This window comes from Cyanistes caeruleus, chromosome 4 (genome assembly GCF_971803275.1).
Source record: "Cyanistes caeruleus chromosome 4, bCyaCae1.hap1.1, whole genome shotgun sequence".
In the NCBI taxonomy this organism is placed as follows: Eukaryota; Metazoa; Chordata; class Aves; order Passeriformes; family Paridae; genus Cyanistes; species Cyanistes caeruleus.
The window spans coordinates 76293014-76315669 of record NC_141704.1 but is presented as its reverse complement, the minus strand read 5'-3'; the positions used below and the strand labels follow the sequence as shown (position 1 = coordinate 76315669).

Sequence of the window (22656 nt, the reverse complement as noted above, 5' to 3'; positions counted from 1 at the left end):
AACTGCTGGTAAAAAGATGCACACAAAAAGCTACTTGCAATGCATGGAAGGAAGATCTGGTCTGGGAGAAATAAGTGGAATCCACTGGGAATTCATCCATCAGCAATTAGCATATCTTCACACACATCTCCCTTCCAGGATGTGCCCATTTTCTGCTCTTGTCAAATGGAGCTGCGCAGTATGGCAGAACATGGCCAGATGCTCAAAGGAGCTAGCACAAACCAGAGGAATCAATCTGGAGTGGAGCCCTGGGACTGTGGGAGGAATGATGCTGTGGTTCCATTGCGTCTGATTTTTATGCTGCAGTGTATTTCCCCATGCATTTATGCAGTATTTTGTCTTGCCAGCATCTCAGGGCTCACAAATTATGGGCAGAAACAAGAGCCAGACTATCCAAGCCAATTGCAGAGATAATGTTCTTGCATTTAAGGAATTTCACCTCATCCCAGGCAGGTAATGAAAACCAGGTCAGGCAGGCCAGCAGCTCTGCGCTCCATATTGCAGCAGCTTTCCACGGTTTCACCCTTGCTGTTGTGCTGCTCACCCAGTCCAAGGAGACACTGGGTCTCTACTTTGTGTGTGCTGACTCCTTGCTCTCTGCATTCCAAGGACAGCCCTTCCCTGGGCTCTGTGCTCAGTTTACTTCAGCATTTTCTGGGTATCTGCTCACTCTCTGCACTGAGACAGAGCACTGGTCTGCCCCACAGGTGTTTGTTGCTGTCCTTGAGCTCCTGAGCTGCCTGTAACAGTGGGATGTGCATGTGAAGAAAGTGGGGCTTGACTGCAGATGTGAGGCAGGTTTAGGAATCTTAGTCCAGTTAAATTCCTCTAATGAAAATTTGTCTTTTATACAAAGCCTAGGTAATGCTCGAGTTTTTGCTAAACTAAGATAGGAGAGAATCCTGAAGTCAAAACAATTCAAGGAACAAAGTTTCCCCTCCTCTGAAGAGTTTAACCCACAGGCCAGTAGATTTAGTTGGCAGAGGGACTGGAAAATCTGATACATGCAGACCTGTGTAAGATACATAAAGTAGTTACCTGTAGGCATGAGAGTTAGCATACAAACATACTGAGATTTGTCCTTGAAAAGATGGAAATACCAGTACAAACACTGAAGTGATGGTTTCTATACATCACATAATGATTAATTTTTGAACCTTGATAATGTGTTGCCCAAACTTACCTATTCTGTGTATGAGCACAGAATCGATCTGCCCCTCTGATGGCACAGGGCTGCCTGGACAGGCTCAGGTATCTGAAACCAGCTGAGATCTTGTCAAGGCTCTTGTACAGCCTGCCTGGGCTCTGACTGCCTCTCCAGAAAGGTGTGTATCTTCCACAGCTCCTACATCACCTCTGCCAGGCTGGTGTGGGTACCATGGCTAGCCTAAATCATCTACTGCACATCTGTGTTCAGGTGCCTGAATTGCTCCCTTCAGGATCCTTGCTGGAGCCTGTATTTAGAGAGAATTTTCACCATAGTGGATTTTTGCCATTAGGAAGACCAACACACTGTGGAAGGAAGAAAAAAATTAGAATGGATTACATAGGGATTGCCTGACTAAAATGCTACCAGCTGTGTGTTGGAGCAGGGAGTTCTGTTACTGCAGAGAGGAAAGGGAGAAAAATGTTCACTTTGTTAGCTGAGAAAACCCAATTTGTAAAGTTCAAATCTGCATTCAGACCAAAGTCCAGGGTTATTTTGATCAAAGGGGTAAATACAGCTTGCTGAGAGACAAAAACGACAGTCAGGCTGGGCTGGCAGGGCGGGAGCCAAAACTTTCAGCCACCAGCTTTTCATATCTTTATAGCATTGAGCATGGATATGGCTGTCTGGGAATGAATAAGTGGACAAAGGAGCTATATTTGGGGGCACTGGAGGTATTTGGGGGCACTGAGGCTCTGGTAGGTAGATAAGGCACTAGGAGGAGATTAGATTGCAGTGTACTGATGGAACATGTGTTTTGGGGAACAGCAGGAGGAACAGGAAGAAAAAGAAAATATAATGTGCAGAAGATAAGGTTTTGACAGCATTGTCTATTATTTGAAGTTTTGGATTTCCAGGAGAGTTGTCCTTGTTCAACCGTTGGTGAACTTCCCTGTTGCTCCCTGCTGGCAAGGAACTGTGTCCTTGCAGGAGGTGCAAGGAATTTGAATATGATGGTTGCTGCAGCAGAGAAGGGCCACACTTGATTTAAGGTAGTGAACCATACCAAAGACAGGGTTTATGATGTTGTAAAAAAAGCATCTGCATTGCTTAGGGTTATTTAAAACCTGTCTTTACTGAATGACTGTTTGAGTCAACAATATTAATTTAACAACACAAACCACTCCTGCTCACCCCTTTTTCATTTTTTTATCTCTCTGCATGTTGTGCTTTTGTCCTGAAAAAAGAAAAAGAAGTGTTCCTAACAACACCAGCCTTTTGAAGAACTGAAAATGCTTATAGGATGGAATGGTTCAGCAGCAGAGACCAATTTGGCACTTAGGGTTGCAGAGGCTACAGAGAGCTCCAAGTGCTGCATTCCCAGTTAGGAAAACACTAATGATTTATTTCATAACTTCACCTGCCTCTCACTGATAGATGGCTGCTTATTTTGATCCCTGGAAAAGTTCTGCACAATAACATAGGTGCATTGAATGCTCCAAAAGGTCAGGCAGCTTGAGCATGGGAAAATATTTGTGAATGAGGCCCAAAAAAGCTACTGAAAGAAGTGATTTCTGGCTCAAAGGTTAGTCTTCATTTAGAGACTGAGAATTTATTGCTGCCCAAACCAGCATTATCAGCTTTCTGTCAGCAACAATCATCAGGATTTCCTTTCCCAATCAACATGAGCTGTGACCTCATCGCTGCAAAGGTGAAACCCTGACAGGGATTAAAGGCTAATAGAAAGAAATGAGGTAGCAGGGCTGAACAAAGAGGAGCTTGTTACACAGCAATGGCCAACTCAGGCAGAATGTTACAGCTGAAACACGAGCCACCAAACCGAAGGCAAAAAAGAGTATTTTTAAGAACCTGAGTAATTCTGGGTCTCCCCGTCTTTCAGTGCAGAAGGAAGGCAGACTGCCATCCTTGCCATCAGAAATTTTTGAAGTGGGATTAGCATAGCCTTGTGGTTTGTCAAGTGTTTAATTGCAATTCTGCAGGGACACAGCCTCAAAGACACTGGAAACCAATTTAACAATTATGCCTATCATTATATACACCAAATTGCTCCCGTGCATGTATAATATTCAGTAGTCTGAAACAGAGGCTGAGTCCAGGGCAAGGTTTAGAACGTGAAAAGTGATGAAAGGAAAATACATGTCTGATATTCATCAAAGCAACATAATCCATGCTAGAAGAGTGAAAAGAGGTAAAAAGGGGTTTATGCTGCTGATCTGTGAGTTGCTAGTTTTTTCACTCATCCCTCGAGTTCCTGGAACCAACAAGTAAGGCCATTTTTTCAGGGGGAACCCTTTTCTCTTAAAGGTCACTGTTGGCTGCCACAATATCTTCTCATTTTAAAATCTACCACAGACTTGGTTCAAGTCCCAGTGCAAGCCTTATGTATCATAACTTTCAATGGACTCTAGATCAGTCCCTTTGTCAGTCACCAACACATTCCTGATTTTCCAGCTGAGGCAGATTTACTGTAGTCCACATCTAAGTTTTTGGAAGTTTATGGCATCCAGGGTGCTTTCTGCATGTCTCAAATATATTCAGCCCACCAACGCAGGATAGCATCTCCTTGTGCTGGGCTCTCTCAAAAAGGGACAGGAAAATTTGACCTCTCACTGGAGCACAGAAATTGCCTAACAGTGCTGAGGGTACTTGACACCTCATGTCATGAAGTCTCTGGTCTGCAGTCTAGTCTGATGCTGCAAGTAGAGGATTAGAAATCAAATCCATCTCAAACATACAAGAATATTATTGAATTTTATGTGGACCAGATACTGTCATATTTGACATGGTGTACTTTGAGCACCTCTCAATCCAGCACAAAGATTCCAAGTGAATCTTAAAAAGAAAGGATGAAAGGAAACATTCTTGTTATTATAAGTACATGCATAAATGAGGTTCCTTGCTGATACTGAACAGGCATCAGAAACTATTCAGAATAAAAATATCTCCAGCCTAACACATTATAGAGCTTTCTGTGAGGAATCAATGCATCTTTAAAACCTCCAAGGTGCTTCATCCTTTATATTTTCGAGATTAATGTCAGCCACAAATACAACAAGGTTAAGTCCTTTTCTTGTAAAGAAATCACCATCTCAAGCAGTTTGGTTGATCCCTAGCTCCCAAAAACTGGAGCTGCAGGAACAGCCTTCAGCTGCTTCTGAAATGTTTGGAAGCTTTCTCCCAAAGCTGAGCTTGAGCCATTCAAATAATCCCCAGCCAGCATTAGGATGCAATGTTCATAGCTGCAGAGGGTAGCCTGGCTGAAATTCAACTAATGATGAAAACCTCTGCAGCAGCTTTTGAAGGCTGGGAAAAGTCAGTGTCCTTTCTGGGCTGATTTGGCTGCAGTTTGACATGGCTAAAACTCAATGGCAGTAAGATATTAATAGTATGAAAACGTTAGAAGTATTAGATTTAGCAACTGTATGGCTTGAATTCCTTTCATTTTGTACTCTCAGCCTAAAGAAATATGAAGCTAATTGGGGTAGAGGAATTACGAATCCTGTAGCAAAACCCACAGCTACTACCCAGCATTGAAAGGCAAGCAACAGGTTTCAGGTTTGTCAGACAGTTTTCAGAGAGGAAAACACATGCAAAATGCTGAACTGAAGAGGAAATTTAAGCAGGGACAATGTAATTACCAGGCCAGGAAACTTGGCTAGGATCTTTATTCTTTATGAAAACTGCATGGATTGATGGTTGCCAAACTAATTGTCATGAATACTTTATTAATTTATATGATCTCTTTAGTTTTCAGTTTTATTTTTAGTGACTGACTACCTGCAAACAAAGTTACATTTTCTCTTTTTTTTTTCTCCATGAAGTCCTCAGTGGTGATCAAACAGGATCCGTTTCAGTTGCTGCCTTTCTTGTGAAGTTCTTGCTTTAATCAACCTAATTTTGTTCATGTATTTCTGCTTCATGCAGAAATAGCATTGGCTCTCCAGGGCAAGAAAACTAAATAGAATGCAAGGCTTCAGTCTATTTGAAACTTGGGTTTGAACATTTTTACTAACACCTGAATAGCAGAGGCTTTGCAGATTTGTATAACATGGAAATATTTTAAAGACAAAACCAAAAGTATCATGTCTCTTGTTCCCATGTCTTTGTCAGGAATGAACACTCAGTGATTTCACGCTGGCATGTGGCCTAAGGCACCTGTTTCTCCCTCAGCTCACGAGGCATGCTGGCAGTCCTACCAAACCTCTTATCCTACTGAATTAAGACATGTTCCATTGAGATCTTTTCCTGGTATGTTTGAATACCTTTATATTATAATCAACTAGAAAGCACAAAAAGGGAAATAGCTGCGCCTTCCACAACAGGACTATTAAGGCCAGAGACCAGCATTACTCAGCTACAACTATCAGAGCCCTCTTCATTTCCTTCCTTTCTCTGCAAACACCCTCTAATCTGGAGTGAGATATAACTATTTTTTCCCCTGCATACACTGAAGACAGACTTGGTGTTTGTATTGGCACAGGGCCTGACGTGGCATTTGTGAGGATGAACCACAAGCATGTGTACTTCAGCTAGGCTGAGCTAGGGAAATGCGCTTGAATCAGGAAAAACCTTCTTCCCCTCTCCCTCCAAACCAATAAGGCAAGGGGGAAATCACCCTTCAGGTTTCTCCTTTCAGCCTGTGGCCACAACTTCCTCTCACCTCTTTTGACATGCACACATGAGGCCCCTTCACAGTGCTGGGGACCCTCATGGCTGCATGAGCAAGTTTTGTGACGTGGCTTTTGCAGGGGTGCGAGGGGAGGAAGATAGAAGTGGCCATACATGGACGGCACTTTGGCTTTCTTTTCCAATAATATGTGAGGCAATGCTGTTAAACTTTCATGGAAGAGGGGATAATATGCCCCTAATATCAATTGGACTCGATGATCTTGAAAGTCTCTTCCCACCTGGTCATTCTGTGGTTCTGTAATATGGGCAGTAATTGAGAATATTCCCAACTAGAACACAATGGAGAGATCTATCCAAGGAGGCAGTTAAAACTCTGTATCTGAATTTTGTCTCTGGTGAGCTCCTGGAGTAGGCCTGCTCCAAGCCCCAGCGAGCAATAACCTACATGATGCAATGAGCAAAACTCTACAGCATTGTACAAAGACGTATTCTGTAGTAAAGTTAATCTGAAATGTACAAACGAGAGTTTTGGTGTGTGGAGCAGGGGATGAATTGTGGGACCTTTTCACTCAAAAGTCATCAGCTCAGATCTCACCCCAGCTGGTACCAGCCGAACAGACTCTGATCTCTTGGGTATCTTTCAGAGGGAATCATGGCTTTCTCACAGCTTCTCCAACATCCAGTACAAACAACAACTCCCTGCTTGGTAACTTCCCAGAGACAGACTGTCCCTATACCAACAGAGCTAAGAACCGATCCCTTTTCAACAGGCACCATTCTACAGTTCTACCTTTGCTGAGGGACATCAGTGCTGGAAACCGATTGCCAGTTGAGCAGGCTGTCCCTTTTTATGAGAAATGCTCCTCGGATACTGCCCTGGTGGTATTTGTGTTGTGCTCATTGTAGGGGCAAACCCAGACATAATTTTCCAGTAAATGCAGACTGATGTAAAGAGGAGATGAAATTTGTGTGGGCATATGTGAATCACATCTGTAGAGTGTAAGGGCTTTTCAAGGACCACTGTAGAGCAAACTGTGCCAGGCTCAGTCCCTGTGCACTGTCAGAGATGCTCGGTACTGCAGCAGTTGGACTGAGAGGTGGGAATGTGCACAGGGGTCATGGAGATGCTTGTCTTTTTTTGAAGTCAATGGCAGCTTCTTGATGCCATAGTGATTTTTGTTTTCAAAGTCATCTACTTTCCACCTGGGGTCAGCAATATGCTTTTCATATCCTGGAGGTAACTCCTACAACGTATCTTGATTTGCAGTGTGACTGGAAAAAATACTGTCAATTCAGCTCATTAGGTCCTTTGAGTAATTAATTGTATTATTTCTGCTGCTAAATCAGCAAATTGGGTGTGTATTTTTACAATATTCCTTGCGACTGTAATGATGGCACTTAGTATTTGCAGTATTCTGTACTTAAATTGTGATTATAAAAGTGTTGTCATTCCTACCCAGATTAGGATACACTCTATTTATTACTGTTTTATCCAAATGCTGCAAATCTTTTAATAAACTTTTCTTTCCTCCTTCAAATTAAAAAAGCTCAAAAACATTTTTATCCTCACTTCAAAACTGGGAAAATTTCAGAGAATAATCTAACCAAAGAGGAAAAAAAATTGTTTACTGTTTTTATAAAAAAAAAACATTGAAAAAACCTTTATTTTATCTAAGTTCAAAAATGTGCTAAGATGACATCATCCAAAATTTGGAAATCTTTCCAAAGAACTGAGTGGGATTTATTAACTAACAAAATGTATATAGTGTGATGGGGGGGTTCTGTGATTGAAATGGATAAAACCTCTTTACGTTTAAGGTTAGGAAGAGCTAACTGAGCCAGTCACCTCAGTATCTCCTCTAAGTAAATTATTAAGAATGCAAAGGTAGAAAAATCAGGAAACTGCAGTTAATATGTTTCCCTGATAGATTCCTCAGTCATTTATACCTCCTCTTTTTGTTTAATCATTAAAGCGGTCAACCTTTTCTGTTTCACATGTATCTAACTTCTATCACTGTGTAGGGATTTCAGAGAACTTTTCTCTCAGAAACCTGCAAGGATTAGCAAGATTTTTTATAAATTAAAGGGGGAAAATCAAGAAAAGAGATTTTGTTTTTCTGTAAGCAGACTGGCTTCCAGAATTCCTTCGAATTTTTCCCCTCTACTCTCAATAAGAAAAAAAACTCACTACCTGGCTTACTGTGAAGTCCTCTTTGCAAGTTTCTTAAATGTGAAAGACATGTAGGGTGGTGTTTTTAAGAGAGATTATCGGACAGAGTGTCTGAAGAGGTTGAAATACAGCTTTAAATAGAAGGTTTTTTTAAGAATTTGGGCTTGAGGAAAAGAAGTTGCTGTCAGTTCAACTCTTTGTTTGCCAGAGGTCAGTGAATAATGAGGAAGAGATTACACAGCAAGCAAATAGTGATGAATAATGAGTTTGAAACTTCTGAAACTTTAAGCTTGTGTTTACTCCTTTTGTTTCTTCTGCACTGGTCTGAATAAATCTTCTTAATAAAAAAAAAAATCAACATCTGGAATAAATACTGATTTGTCATGTAGACCATGGGGCTCAACAAATGTTCTTGCTGCTTCTGGCCTTAGCAGAGTGAGTGTGTGGTTGTGGCTGTACTGTACCTGCTTGAAGGATGTACTTTGTAGGGTTTGTAGGGTTTCTACCCCTTCTTGGGAATGTTTTCCCTTGGATGTAATTCTCTAGAGCTGTCCATAACTGGCATCTTTCTGCTCTGTGCTCAGATAGGTGTGGACAGCCCTGTGCTTCCCTGTCCCAGGAGAGGACAGAAAGGATGCAGATGTCACTTGTTTGCTCATGAGCTGCCATGGTTTCCTTGGGGTCTAGTTTGGGTATGTTCTATTTCTGAGCTGGCACAGCACTACAGGTCCTGTGGCATCTGCCCAGCACAAACTGCAAAGTTTATCTGCCATTCCAGCTCTGACTTGTCTTCCCAAAATCATCTTCCCCAGTGTTCTGTGGGAAGGTGGCAATGCCAGTTATCATATCTCATGTCTCCTGTCCCTTGTTCCTGCAGGCCCCATCTCCTGCCTTGTGCTGAGGTAAGTGCTGAACCACCTTAAATCAGCCTAATAAAATCAGGAACTAATAAAAATAATAGCAAGAATATGATAATGCAAAAATGGAGCAGTTAAATCCAGTCACCAACCCACAGGGATGTGTGACCACAGAAACACGCACAGCAGCACAGCATGAGGTGTGGGGCACCAGGAACCAAGTGCAGGCAGGAAGGAGGGCAGAGTGTCCTGGAGTCAACTTCCAGCTTTCCTACTGGATCAGCCCTCTCAATCAGCTTGTTCTTCTACTGGATGACTGACTGATAGACCTCAAACAATGGAGCAAAGATGGGAAGTGGCTCCCAGGGCAAAGCAGGACTGCTGCTTTCTGAGAGCTGTCAGCTCCAACATCAGTCTGCAGCCATCATGTGCGCTCAGCTCAACTCCCTGAGCCAGATCACCAGCAATCACCACTAAAGGAGGGAGGCCAGACCGCTTCAAGGCAGACTATTTAAGTCATCTTTGGCATTCAGTCTCCTACAGGATATGTGCTGGTGTTCCCCCCGTCCTTGCCTACCTGCCAGGGAATACCACAGGGTAGAAGTAGGGCTGTGAGGTGATTTGGCAACCTCTTCTTGATGTTTGCCATTGCACCAAGCACTGAAATATACCCCAGTTAATGACACCCCAGTAAAATACCAGTGTGCCAGAAAAGAGCTACATTGCTCTTGTTTAAAGGAATATATGAGAGCACAGACTGTTGAGAATGAAGGTATCCTCTGAAATAAGGAGAGGAATTCCTTAGAAAGGCTCTTTCCAGCATATTAACATGTATCAATACTGCAGTAAAGCAACTCAACTTGTTTAAGACTGGGATTTTTGTTAAACACTGAACACAGGCTGAATGTACTGTTGTGTTTAAATCTCAGCTGTCATTAATGGGGTGGGAGAGGGGAGGAAGAAAAGAAAAAAAAAACAACATTCTTGACAAAACCAGTCACTACTTCTTCCTTTACAAACAAAGGGGGAAAAAGGGCAAAGAGCTCTCTTGAGAACCTGTATGAATTTCCTTAAAAGAGTGTACTTTAGATGGAGAATAAGTAAAATTCTGAGAGATGTTGGGGTTACCAGGGTAACAACGTTTTGAACACAAAACCAAATAGGTGTATGAGCTCAAAGTGTATCATTAATGTGCATCAGTATACTTGAGATGGGTTGGAGTGACTTATATATTGTAGTCCTCCTTTAATATTTCAAAAGTGATCTTTGATTTAAAAGCAAACACTTAATAGGCCTCTTTTCAGACAATTATGTCCCCTTTTCTGAAAAAGCACTCTGAAAAGAGACTAGTCATTGATGTCATCTAATAGAACAAACACACAAATTTGATGGAGTCAAACAGAACAAAGGGGCCTTGGTACATCAAGAAACTTAAAAATGAGAGTTATTTTAAGGTTGGTAATCATCCAAGGCTACTCTGTTTCTTACAAACTTGCATTCAGCACCCTGCTGAATTCAAGTTTGCATGGTCAATATGCAATATATTTTTTAATTACAAGGAGCATTTCTTTCAAACTATTTTTGAACTAAGTCTTTCTATAATATATTAAAAGATTGCCTATAGATAGGTTGGGACTGGATGTAACTGTTTTCCAAGCAATTATCTTCTTATTCACACCTATTTTCCATATTTAATACAATTCATTCAGTCCAGGAGACCTGTTCTTAGCAGCATGATAAATTACAGCAAAAGTAAGTTACATGGTCAATTGAAGAGATATCTTACAGGATCCTAAATTAGCCCTGGCAAGTACTGAACCTCTACTTGTTAACAATTGCTAGTAACTGTGAATGATTGCATTTTCCCCTCAAGATCTGACCATTCTTTCCAAAATTTCTTCCCATCCTCATTGATATTTTATAGACATACTCAAAGTTTGGGCTTCATAATTAGTAGGAATAAAACTAGTAATTTAATTTAATTTAATTTAATTTAATTTAATTTAATTTAATTTAACAATGCCATTAATGGAACAAATGGAGTTACTTTGCTTATTGAAGTTTGCGGCAAACAACAGAGAACAATATCCTAGAAGAGAATAAACACACTGCATGTCTAACATTATGGAAAGGAATTAAACTCTGACTTCCAGATAGAAAATCATTGTAACTGCTTGCATTGGTCCAGTAAAGAAACTCAGTTCTTCTCTGAAATAAGAAGTGTTAATTTTGTGGCAGTTTATTAAACACTGTAGTTTTTACAGTTCACAGTGCACTAGAATGATTATAAAAAACAAATTCTTAAGAATTGAAGTAGTGTTTCTTCCAAAAATTATTTTTTGAAGCTCCTATTTGCTGGATGCTATTTATGTCCCTTTCCAAGTGGTGGTGAGTTTAAGCAACTTCTGTTGCAGGGCTGAAGGAGGACATTGGTGAATAAGAACTACTCTGGCTCCTGCAACTCTGCTAATGGTCTGACCAAACATACTTTTCTGGGAGAGAGCAGCTGCACGGTTAAAGTTCAGCACAAGAGGAAGGGGAGCTCGGCTGGCCTTCCCTGGGAAGCTCCAGCCAGATGATGGTGCCACACCACATCACTGACAGTTCCTTGAGCAGATTCCTTCCATGGGTAATTAGCCTTCACAAAGCATGAACAGACTAGTTTTCTATCAGGAGACTGAATTTTAGCTGACAAATTAGACAGGTTCCCTGAGGCCAGAGTTATGCGGCTTCGCCAGTCTCAGTAAAAATGTGATTTATAACAGATTCCTCAGCAGAGGCACTCCTTGCTTCAGGAATGAAGGTGCACATTGTACCCAGACTCTTCATCTAACATGATGATCTTACAAACCTTTGTCTTGTGCAAGAAAAACTGACTTACCTGCTTTTGACTTATCAAGTGACTCCTCATCTGTCCATGAATGGATAGTGCTGTGAAACTACAGTAGATATTTAGAAGTCAGATGTACACTGGTCTTGCAGGTTAGAGTATATTAATTTGGAAAGTTATGTCAGACATAGCTAGTTAAAGTTCCTAGGTGTGAAAACAATGCAACAGATTTTGTCCAAGATGTGTCTCTGGCTTTTGATGATGCAGACTTAAAACAGAAGCAGAGGAGCAGAAGTTGTGGTGCACAGGGCTGCACCACATTATATGTAATTATACGTGAAGTATCTCACCCTGCATGTTCCTAGCACTGGGTGCTGGACAGGTGACTCCTGATGCCTGGTGGCTGTGATAAGCCTAGGGGAAGGATGAGCCAAGGAGGATGGTTGTTCCATCAGTGTGGGGCAAGCACAGGTAAGAGACAAAACCAACGTCTAGCAGACACAAATATCATATTGTGCTTTATTCCCTTTAGTTCTGCCTTTAAACCAGACCACTCTGAAAGGGAGACAAAAAAAAAAGAAGAGATGTTTTCCCAAAAAAGACTTCCCAATGGAAGACTCAGAGTTTTGTGCAGTTGCAGAGTCACAAAAGTAATGGGCAAGGAGAAAAGGGAAGAGAGAAGTCAGATCCCCGACCAAATTCCTGCCAACTGAGGCTCCACCTCTAACTCATCACAAGGTTTTCTCCTCATTTATCCCTCTGGTGAAACCTGTATTTGTATTCTGTGAATATCAGCATTTGCTCAGATCAAAAAGCAGGCTCACCCATCCACGACAGCATCTTGAACATGCCTGTGTTTGCATAGAATTAATAATTAATATTTTAATTATTAATTTATATTACTTAATAACTGCATGCTGTGTTACTGAGGTATGAGGCACACTCAGAGACAGGTAAAGTGTGGGAGGGGAGGCTAACAAAACCCACGTAGCCTAGATCTCACAAGTGGATAATGTGTGGCACAGAGATGCAGACACAGGGGGCTGATTTAATTTGAATGAGCTTTGGACTTAAGGAGAACATTGCACAGGTGAACAGATGGACAACTGCCTCCTTCAATATCTACTTTTATCTTCGTGTGAGCTGGGAAATTTATAACTCCAAAGTATTATTACTCCCAGTCATTAAAGAGTGTGGGATTTTTGAATTTAGAAGCCTGTCATACACATACAAATGACTTCTGAAGAGGACAAATCTTATAATCAACAGATGCAGAAGTAAACTATCAAACTTAACTTATATTTGTGTCTTCTTAGGAAAGATGTTAGTTTAAAAAAAATAGTAACCTATTACTTTAGTCTAATAACATGACCTTGTGGAAAAAGACATTTAAAACAGAAATGGATCAAAGCTTCTCTTCAGATTCATAGTTAGACAAATGGTTTTGGACAGACTTTACATTCTGGTTTAAAAGAAACTTAATTTTCTTTTTTTCAGATCCACAGGTATGACAGAGAAGTTTCATCAGGTATTTCTTCAATGGGTTAAGGTTTTGAAATTAAAAGGCAACAAAATATCCTTATATCTGAACTTTATGAAAAAACATCTATTATTATGTTATTTAATAGCAATATTTGTTACTTTTTACTAAAGTTTAGATTGCATGTTTATTTCAACCAGTATTAAGCTAGCATAGGGAAATTCTAAGAATATAAATTCTGAGATTTTTAACTACAACTTCACAAGATTCATAGCATTATATCAAAATGAATGCTCACAATTTTCAATAACTTTTTCTTGTAAGTACTGAAGCTTTTCTTATAGCTGCAAAAATTGAAAAGATCTGAACAAAAAGATTCTGGAGAACTGAAGTTTAACCCTTTATTTCTCAGTTCCGTCAGTCTAGCAACTCTCTATATAACTATATATATTTTCTTCTTAGAGATAAATAGATAATGTATGTAGCAACTTCTAGCTACCAGTAGCATCTTCTCAAATAATATTTCTTAAGATGACACTAGAATGTCTTCCATAAATTCTACAAAAGCAAACATCATAGGTATTTATCTCCTAACATGAAGATACCAATCCCAGGCCTATTGCTCTCCCTTTACAAAGCTTATCTGCTGCCAAGTGTACATACGGAAAACCTTCTAAAGGCTTAGGTTATTGTGATTTAGAATCATAAATTATCCTGAGCTGGAAGAGACATGTATCCTGTGACTTTAGTGTACAATGAAGATGAATAGACTAACTTATATTTCACAGATGAAATTAACAAGTGGACTCTACACCAGCAGTGAATAATACAAATTCCACAGTCAGATGGTTTTAGGCTGAGTTCTGCTGCCCAGTATTTACAACCACTAGATGTCAGGCTTTTGACAGAACTGGAGGGGTTTCATCTCTATTTCTTAGTATGAAGCATGGTCAGGATCACAGCTACAATTCTCCAATTCCAAGCATCAGCAGTAATACAAAATAGGAGATACTCTGAATCACTATATAGGTTTTTCTTGTTCTTCATTCTTTTAGGCCTTGTTTTTTCCCTGCAGCAAATTTCTCGGAATTGATAAGGTACACCGATGCTGGCAAATGGGAGCACTGCCAAGTAATGTGGGACCCTCATGGGCATTTCCCTTTGCTCCTCCATTCATTGGCTTGAGACATCTCTTCAGTAAGACTATATAACTGGTGAGTTCCTCAAAAATATTCAAGCACGTGCCTCTTTACTCTCTGAGAGCAACCTGGTGGTGGGGAGCTTTTCAGTTATTTCTGCTCCTTAGTGGAGATATTTATTTCTATTTTCTGGGAATGAGATACAATTTCAGAAAGTATTCCCATCTCTCCAACAGCATCCTTGTGAGACATCTGAACGAGCCAGGCTGGCCTCCAAGCTTGGCAAATTAATTACATTTCCTAAGCAACAGAAGGCAGATAACATTTCCAGGACTGCACACAGGATTTTGTAAGACTTTGCTCACAAATGCTAACCAGTGGCTCCCACAGTCCCCAAAAGGTGAGTTTCCCATGCGGAGCTCTGTAAATACAGAGCAATCCCAGCAGGTTTAATGTGCATGTGAAGAGTGACTCCACACTGTGCAAAAGCAATGAGTCTGCTTGAACTCCCTGCACCATGTGTCACAGAGTGACTCCACGGAAGCACAAAAACCTGAGGTGAGGTGAGCTCAGCATAGAGCACAGAGGTGATTGACTGTTGCTGCAATGAAAACCAGGAAAAGCCAGGATTTTCACATGAGAGATGAGGTCTGATTGTATTTGTATGGGAAATCTATATTGTAAGGCACAACTGTCAAACCTAGCTCCCACTCCACTGCTTGTGGGAGCGTTTTCACACTGGCTTCTAGGATTTAAAGTAACACTGGATAGTGGAAAAGGTCACAATAGGAGACCAGTAACTGCATGCTCCCACCTTCACAGTCCTCCTCAAGAATCCTTCTTTATCACAAAACCTTAAATAAGATCCTTAGAACTTTTTTCAGATATGTTGTCTCTATGCAGCATTTCTACAAGCTCATTGCTTACTGCCACCTTTCCCCACATCCATCATTTTTCCTTCAGCTTCATGACTGGTGTCAAGGGCAGCCTACCTGTGGAAAGAGATGTCCTTCCCTGCTTTGTGTAGGCCCTTGGGCATCCCTGTCCATTCCTACAGAAATTAAACTGTGGTAAACAGTTTTTTTTCCTTGCAGTGGTGTTAAACTGTGTATTACTCTCAGTCATAAAATCATGGAGTAGTTTGAGTTGCAAAGGACCTTAAAGAGCATCTCATTCCACTCCCCTGCCTTGGACAGGAGCATCTTCCACTAGAACAGGTTGCTCCAAGCCCTGTCCAACCTGACCTTGAACACTTCTAGGGATGGGGAATCACCTGAAACTCAAGAAGAGGAAAAATCAGTGACTTTTTTAAGGTTTAGTTTTATCCAAATTTGTGTTAACTCTGTAACAGGGATGTTCTCTGTCCATGAGAATAAATTTCTAAACAGAAGGAGGCCTCTCCGTGGCATCTCGTAGCATGGGAAAACTGCAGGATGACACAAGTTAACATACACAAAACCTCCTTGAATTCAGCACTATCCTACTTACAATTCAGCTGCATTTCCTTCTGTACCAGACAAAACCCCAACTCTAAATTCTACATATTATAAATCAACTGCTACATGGTACATAAATGAGATGAAATTCATGTACCATGAAATTCCACATGCTACCAGGGAACTAGACTTTGGGTACCAGATATCTTAAGTAGCATCCCTTTCATCCAGCTGATGAGGGCAAGGACAGTGTCTTTCCATATGCTTATGCCATTGGCTAATAAGATGAGGATAATACTGATTCCAACAAAAAGACTCCATGCAAATGTGGCATAAAATCTTTGTGAAGGGCAGATGACAGTCACAAAATTCCTCATTGCCTCTAGAAACTGGACTGCATCTAAAAAAATGAGGTAAGCATCCCTGCAATGACTTTTGCACAACATTTCGTCTGCATCTGCTTCTCAGAAGACATCATTTGTTTCCAGGACAAAATGCAAGGGCTTTGAACATCTCCTCTGAGGCTTTGTGGGTTTTTTTCCAGATGGAGGGATTTCTTTTTTATAAACAATTAAATTTGTTTATGATTTTACCTAAGAAACAAATGACACATAAATCTCAACATCAAATGTAACTGCTCTTTTATGGCTTTCAGACACGTGTGTAACCTCTCACCTGAAGCCAAATAAACTCTTCAGGTTACAATAGTTATTCTTGGGTTCGAGACAATCTGCACCATTCATTTCATATGCATTCTATTTTACCTTTGGTGTTTAAAAAGATGGTGCTGACTCCTCTGAGATCTGCTCTTCCTCGTCTTAGTTTAGGTGTACGGAATGCCTGTAATTTTCCCAGCGTAAGCAGGAAACTGAGGGCATGATAGCAGGATGTGCTCCACAGATTTAGCAACAGAAGCTAATGAAAAGCATTTTTCCAAGCGCATTGATCAATTTCACTACATCCTATAAAATAACAGAACAAAAATAAAAGCTTTTGGTCTACAGCTTCAAAGCTGTGTGGGGTGGGCTAAGTCATACTTAATATAACACAGGCCCAAAATAAGAGTTAGAAAACTAGTATTTATTCCAGAAATATATAAAATATTTATGCCACAGGATTTGCTTCTTTACTGTAAAGTAACATTTTCCAGAGCCCAAATTTTATCTTCTGATGGAAGTTGCCCCTAATAAAAAAATGGGCACAGTCAATATACATACTGTGATTAGAACAAGCGGCCCTCTCACAACATTTGAGATAGGAGACATTCAATGTCTTTAACCTGCTTTGCCTCCTGCAGAGCCAGCATTTTCTGGAGTGGAGCAATTGCCTTCCAGAATCTTAGCTAAGACAGGTCCTTCTCTGTTTACAGCTTGAAACACTGCTGCCTCAAGAGTATAGTCTACCCCTTAATTTGATGGAGAATTCTTAAAAGTAAGTTCTGCATAATTTTATTTTCAGATGCAGTTAGCTCTAGGTGGATTGTTTCCCTTCTTGTAGTGCTCTAAAGCTGTGCTAGGAAGAATGTTATTTAGACTGTAAACTCTCTGGGGGAAAAGCTGCATTTTTAAGGAATCTGCCTGTTGTTTACAAAATTAGGTTGATCAGATGAGCTTAAGATATACAGCATCTGTGAGTAATGGAAAAAAATACTTAATTTTATAATCTATATAAGAATTGGCTGGATGGTTGAGCTCTAAGAGTGTCTTTCCTGTGAGGGTGGTGAGGCCCTGGCACAGGGTGACCAGGGAAGCTGTGGCTGCCCCATCCAAGGGCAGGCTGGATGGGGCTGGGAGCAAGCTGGGATAGTGGAAGGTGTTCCTGCTCAAGGCAGGAGGTGGCACTGGATGGGCTTTAGGGTACCTTCCAACCCAAACCATTCTGTGATTTGATGATGATTGTCTAATAAAGCTTTGGATAGTGTATGGCCACAATTAGTCTTCTCATCCTTTGGAAGCTGATTTCCCACCCACACACATAAACTTTTCATATATGCTCAGAAAATGCTGAACGATATTTTCAGAAAATAAATATTAAAAATGTTACATTTAATTTAAAGATATTTTAAAACCTGGAGCAAGGTAGTATTTACTTCACAGAAATCACAGAAGTGCTTGGACTGGGAGGGACCTTAGCAATCGTCTAGTTTCACACCCCTGCCATAGGCTGAGCGACTTTTATATAATTAGGATATTAAGGATGAAATATTTATTCCCGAAATTTATGTATTTTTATATTCATTTAATATTTGTTTTGAGACGGGTATCTCCAAGAGGTCACGGGCCGAGGTGTCGGGCGCGCAGCAGCAGCAGCTGCGTGATGGGAACCGCCGGCGCGATGAGGCTGCTACAGGGAAAAGGAGGAGGAAGGGAAAAACAAGGGAAAGGCAAGCGGCCGGTAAGGAACAAGACACGGAAAGGCACGGCGTCCCACAGGCAGAGCGGCCATTTTGCCGCCCGGCTGCGCGCAGCCCCTCCCGGGGGGCGGGGCGGCCCCGCCGCCATTTCCGCGCGGCGGGGGCGGGCCGGGCGATGGCGGCGGCGGCGGGAGCGCTGCCCGCGGCTCGCCTGGAGAGCGTGCGGGCGCTGTCGGCTCTGTTCCGGGAGGCGCAGCCCAGGTAGTGAGGAGCAAGGGAGCGGCGGTGCCGGCGGATGTTGGGCAGGACTCGTCTCGGCTCCTAGCATGGTCCTGCCCCTCGTGGAGTCGGTTGCGGGCCGGAAAAGGGGCTCTCAGTGCCCCCATAGGGGTGTGAATCATGTAGCTTCTGGGGAGCTTTTGCACCCCCAGCCTTCTCCTGGGGTTGTGCTTGTGTATGTGGGGTGATGTGTCCCTTCTGTGCTGCCCCACGGGTTCCACGAGGAGTGCGGTGTGATCAGCCCTTGTGCCTGTAGCATGGAGGAAAGGTGTTTGTTTCTTAGTCGTGGGTGGCATAAAATATCCTAGAGATACAGAATGGCTTGGGTCGGAGGGACATTAAACTCATCCCATCCTGCCCTTGCTCTGGGCGAGAATACCTTCCACTAGACCAGGTTGCTCCAAGCCCCATCCGGGCTGGCCTTGGACACTTCCAGGGATGGGGAAGCCAGAGCTTCTCTGAGCAACCTGGGTCAGGGCCTCACTACCCTCACAGGAAAAATTTCTTCCTAATATTTAATCTAAACCTGCTCTATCAGGCTGAAGGCATTCCCTCTTGTTCTGTCAATTCAAGCTGGCGTAAATAATCTCTGTCTCCCTTGTAGGCTCTTTTCAGGTGCTGGAAGCTATCAATTTGGTCAGCCCAAACCTGCTTTTCTCCAGGCTGAGCCCTCCCAAGTCTCCCAGCCTTTCTGAGGAACAGGTCTGCTCCATCTGTCTAAACAACTTGGTGCCTCTGAATTCTCTCCCAACAGCTCCACGTCCTTCCTGTGGTGGGCCCCAGAGCTCAAAGCAGCTCTGCAGGTGGCTCTGTCCTGAACAGGGCAGAAGGGCAGAACCCCACCCTCCCCTGCTGTCCATGCTGGGGGCTCAGTGCAGAAGAGGGGGGACCTGGGTCCCAGTGCACTTGGCTGGGGTATGTCCAGTTCTCACCACCAGCACCCCCAAGTCCTTCTCCCAGGGCTGGTCCATCTTCTCATCTCTAGCCTTGGCTGATCCCCAGGGATTTTCCTGACCTGGGTGCAGCACCAGCACTTGGAACTGTTGAACCTCATGGGCCACTTCTGAGGCTTGTGGTGCCTTTCTGAGCAGGCACATTAGATGGGATGCAGTTGTGGGAGTAGCTGCTCTAGGGCAAAAACCCATGGAAGCCCTGCAGGGTGTCCAGAAGTGGGTGAGATCTGCCTGTGCAAAGCCTTGCTGGGTGACAGTCCCATTTCCACGTGATGCCCAATATTTGGGATGAGGGTGGTGACTGGGGGCCTTAGGGACAGAGGGCATACACTGTGGGGCAGGATGGGCTGCACCGGCTTCACTGGGAGGAAAGATTGGATACTCCTCAGTAGGTTTTAAGATGAGTAAAGAGAATGGGGCTAGTGGAGAAACAGGGGGCTGGTATGGAGCAGTGCCTGTAAGGTCAGGGAGATCTCTGCAGTACCACACAGAGTGCTGTGTGGTTGGCTTTGGCAGAAGCTGGGCTTGCAGAGGTTCAGCTGGGAGATTTGGGTTAGAGGAATGGGTTTTTCCCTTCCTGGAAGGAGGGAGAAGATACAGCTTGTGCTCACTCCTAACAATAGTTTGAAATTCTTGACACCTGAGAATAAAGAAATCAGACTTAAGTTTGGTGTAAAATCCTGCTGGTGGTTTGACTGTTTAAATTCCCAGTAGGGTTTTATTTTTCAAATCCACATTTAAAAATCAAGGGGTGAAGGGGGAAGGTGTACTTACAGATATTTTTTTTGTGATGCCTGTGAGTGCAAGAGACCTAGGAGACCTTGCTCTGGTGTTCATCTCAGCTTCTTGGGAAAGAAGGGAGGACCTGTACTGATTTTTGGCTTATAGGCTGATGCTTTTTCTGTCTTGCTCCCTGAAGCTTCTGCTACTGTGTTTGAAAGAAGAGTAGATATTCCCAAAACAGCCAAGTTTTGTGGGTGCAGGTGGGCTGAAAGAGAGACACTGCAGTTGCTCTTCCAGAAGGACAAAGCTAGCATTACCTTACATCCCATAGGACATGGCAGAATAGATCTTAGGAGCAGCTCTGGCAGAAAATTTGCCAGCTCTGGCAAATCCTATTGCTGGTGCTTTTCAGTGACAGACACAAGCCAATGGATGTTTTGTGTTTGAAGGTGTGATATTTAGTGACAATTCTTTTGTCACTAAAAAAGTGATATTTTGACAATATCACTGTTCAGTGTTTGTGGAAACAAAATACATTAAAAATGCAAGTTTTGGTATTCTGTAACTCGGAAGGAACTAAATTGAGGTAACAATGCCCCTACTGTGAGACCATGATGTGGAATTTGGGAGACTTGAATTTGGCTTTGAGATTAACTTGAGGCTTCCAGTGCTTTTTAGGTGATTTATTTATGCTTCCTTTACTAAGCTACACAAAGAAGAAAATGACTTCATTTTGTTCCTGGGAATGTTATGAGAATAAGTACTTTAAATGCTTTTTAGGGACTCTGCTTGCATTCTCTAGGGAATGGAGTTGTGTAAGTACCTAAAACTTAGAGTGGAAATACAGACTTGTAAATTTGTGGATTTGTTCGCATAGTTCCTGACTAATTTAGTGATTTTTTGGAGCCCTAGTCTTTTGAACACAGTTTCATTACTGTTTTTAACTGCATGTTTGCTGGAGTGGTATCTTGTAGAGTTTCTAACAATAAAACAGGCCTTAAAAGGAGTAACAGTAATCTTCCTTTTGGCCTGGGTACAGGAATTCTGACTTTTTGTTTTGACTTAACAAATTTGCATATCTTGTCTGAGAGCTGAGCTGCTGTACCTTTTGCCTCTGCCTCCTTTTGTATTCCTGCAGAACTTGATGTGGAAATGAAAGACAGGTAGCAGTAACAACTTGTGGAACTGCTGTGTTAGGCAGCTAGACACAGGAAACAGAAGTTTGTGGCATATCCACAAAGCAGTTCTGAATGCATTTCAAGGCCTGTTTACAATGCAAGGTAATCTAAAAAAATCTTTTGAATCTAAAATCCACTTAGGAGGCTCTTTGGTAGTTTTCTAAATTAAAAATTAGGGAAAAGATTGTGGAAGGAAAATATTTTCCAATTCAAAAATACATTTTAAATATTTATAGCTGCTACTTTGTATGAGAATCTTTGTTGTACTGCTGGTAAAAGATTATTTTTTTTAAACTGCTAGTGAGCATTGCTGTGGAACAGTTTTCTCAAGTCAGTCTTGGCTGGTTTCTTACTATCAGCTAAATATTTTCTGCCATTCTTGCTAATTTGAGGATTTCTTTTATTCAGGGCAGTTTTCATTAAAATTCCATTGTAGTACACACTCAATTTGCAGTGCTATTTGAATGCTTAGGTACAGGAGTCACACGTAAATTTTCTCAGACCAGAATCCTGCTTTATCGAACAACATTTAAGTCAGTCCATGTTCATTCAGAGTACCTTTTGATTGCTTGTTTGGCTTTGAGATTTGATTTCTGCCTGGAATGATCTGGCTTGAGTAGTCTGGATTTTCTTTCATAGAGTTTAAGAGATTAGATTTGGAGTTCTGTCTCTCCTCAGTGATGTAAAAAAATCAGCATTTTCTTCCATACTTACAGTGAGGATGCTTCCTTTTGTACCCCACACTTGCTCCATTAGGACACAGAAGGTTTTCATCTTTGTATTTTACTGGAAATGTCTGCTCTCTAAGTTGGTTTTTTTTCACTTTCAATCTAATTTTAAAAGAAAAATTGTCACAGCAGCTCAGCATGCTTCTGATCCAGTATCTGAATAAATGTTCTGTTATGCTGCATAGCTCTGCCAGGAGAGTGGAACTTTTTCAGCACAAGAATAACTGTCAGGTGTCCTTTTACCTGTGGAGTCACAAAAATACGCACAAAAGTTCTTCTGGCTTCTTTTATTTCTCTTTTACCAATTTAAATAAGTGGATGTTGTACAGTAGCATGTCTTGTAGTGACCACTGGGTTCTGTACTTTGTAATTGGGTCAGGAAATGACTGATTTCATGGGATAATCCAACAAAAGGCACAGGCTGATATGAAGGAAATACAGTGGGCTGAGTAGTCCCGTGTTAGAGTAATGTCAGACTTTAAGAACTCGGAAGAGCTAATGGTTCTGCTCAATGTATAAAGCACTCCCTGGCTGGGGACTACCTTACCACACCTTAGCTCTTCTGAAAATAAAGAAATTTAGATAAACTTGTCTCTACTGCATTTCCTATGGGGACCATGGTATGTCAGCCACTGAGTCTTCTCTTGGTACATCATGAAGTGGCAGGAGCTGCACTGCCTCTTGTGAGTTGAAGATTCAAGTTCCATGAATATATTTTCTTTGGTCTTGAAAC

General features: G+C 41.8%; 1 protein-coding gene and 1 long non-coding RNA gene across 3 annotated transcripts in view; one reads left to right on the top strand and one right to left on the bottom strand.

Moving 5' to 3' along the window:
- Nucleotides 1–13230: 13230 nt before the first annotated feature.
- LOC147653787 (uncharacterized) lies at nucleotides 13231–18264 on the bottom strand. Its single transcript, XR_015285932.1, has 2 exons — nucleotides 16474–18264; nucleotides 13231–15546 (listed from the first exon to the last, which is right to left on the bottom strand). It is a non-coding gene; the product is annotated as an uncharacterized LOC147653787 (long non-coding RNA).
- The window catches only part of ATXN10 (ataxin 10), a 96811-nt gene continuing 92363 nt past the window's right edge, over nucleotides 18209–22656 (top strand). Inside the window, exons 1-2 of one of the 2 annotated variants that reach the window (XM_086885932.1) lie at nucleotides 18209–18323; nucleotides 21156–21297. Coding sequence is in view for 1 of the 2 variants with exons in the window: in XM_023919078.2 (XP_023774846.2) it covers nucleotides 18238–18323 (86 nt within the window). In the remaining variant the exon portion in view is untranslated. The remainder of the gene's footprint in view (nucleotides 18324–21155; nucleotides 21298–22656) is intronic. The other variant, XM_023919078.2, reaches the window with a different exon arrangement.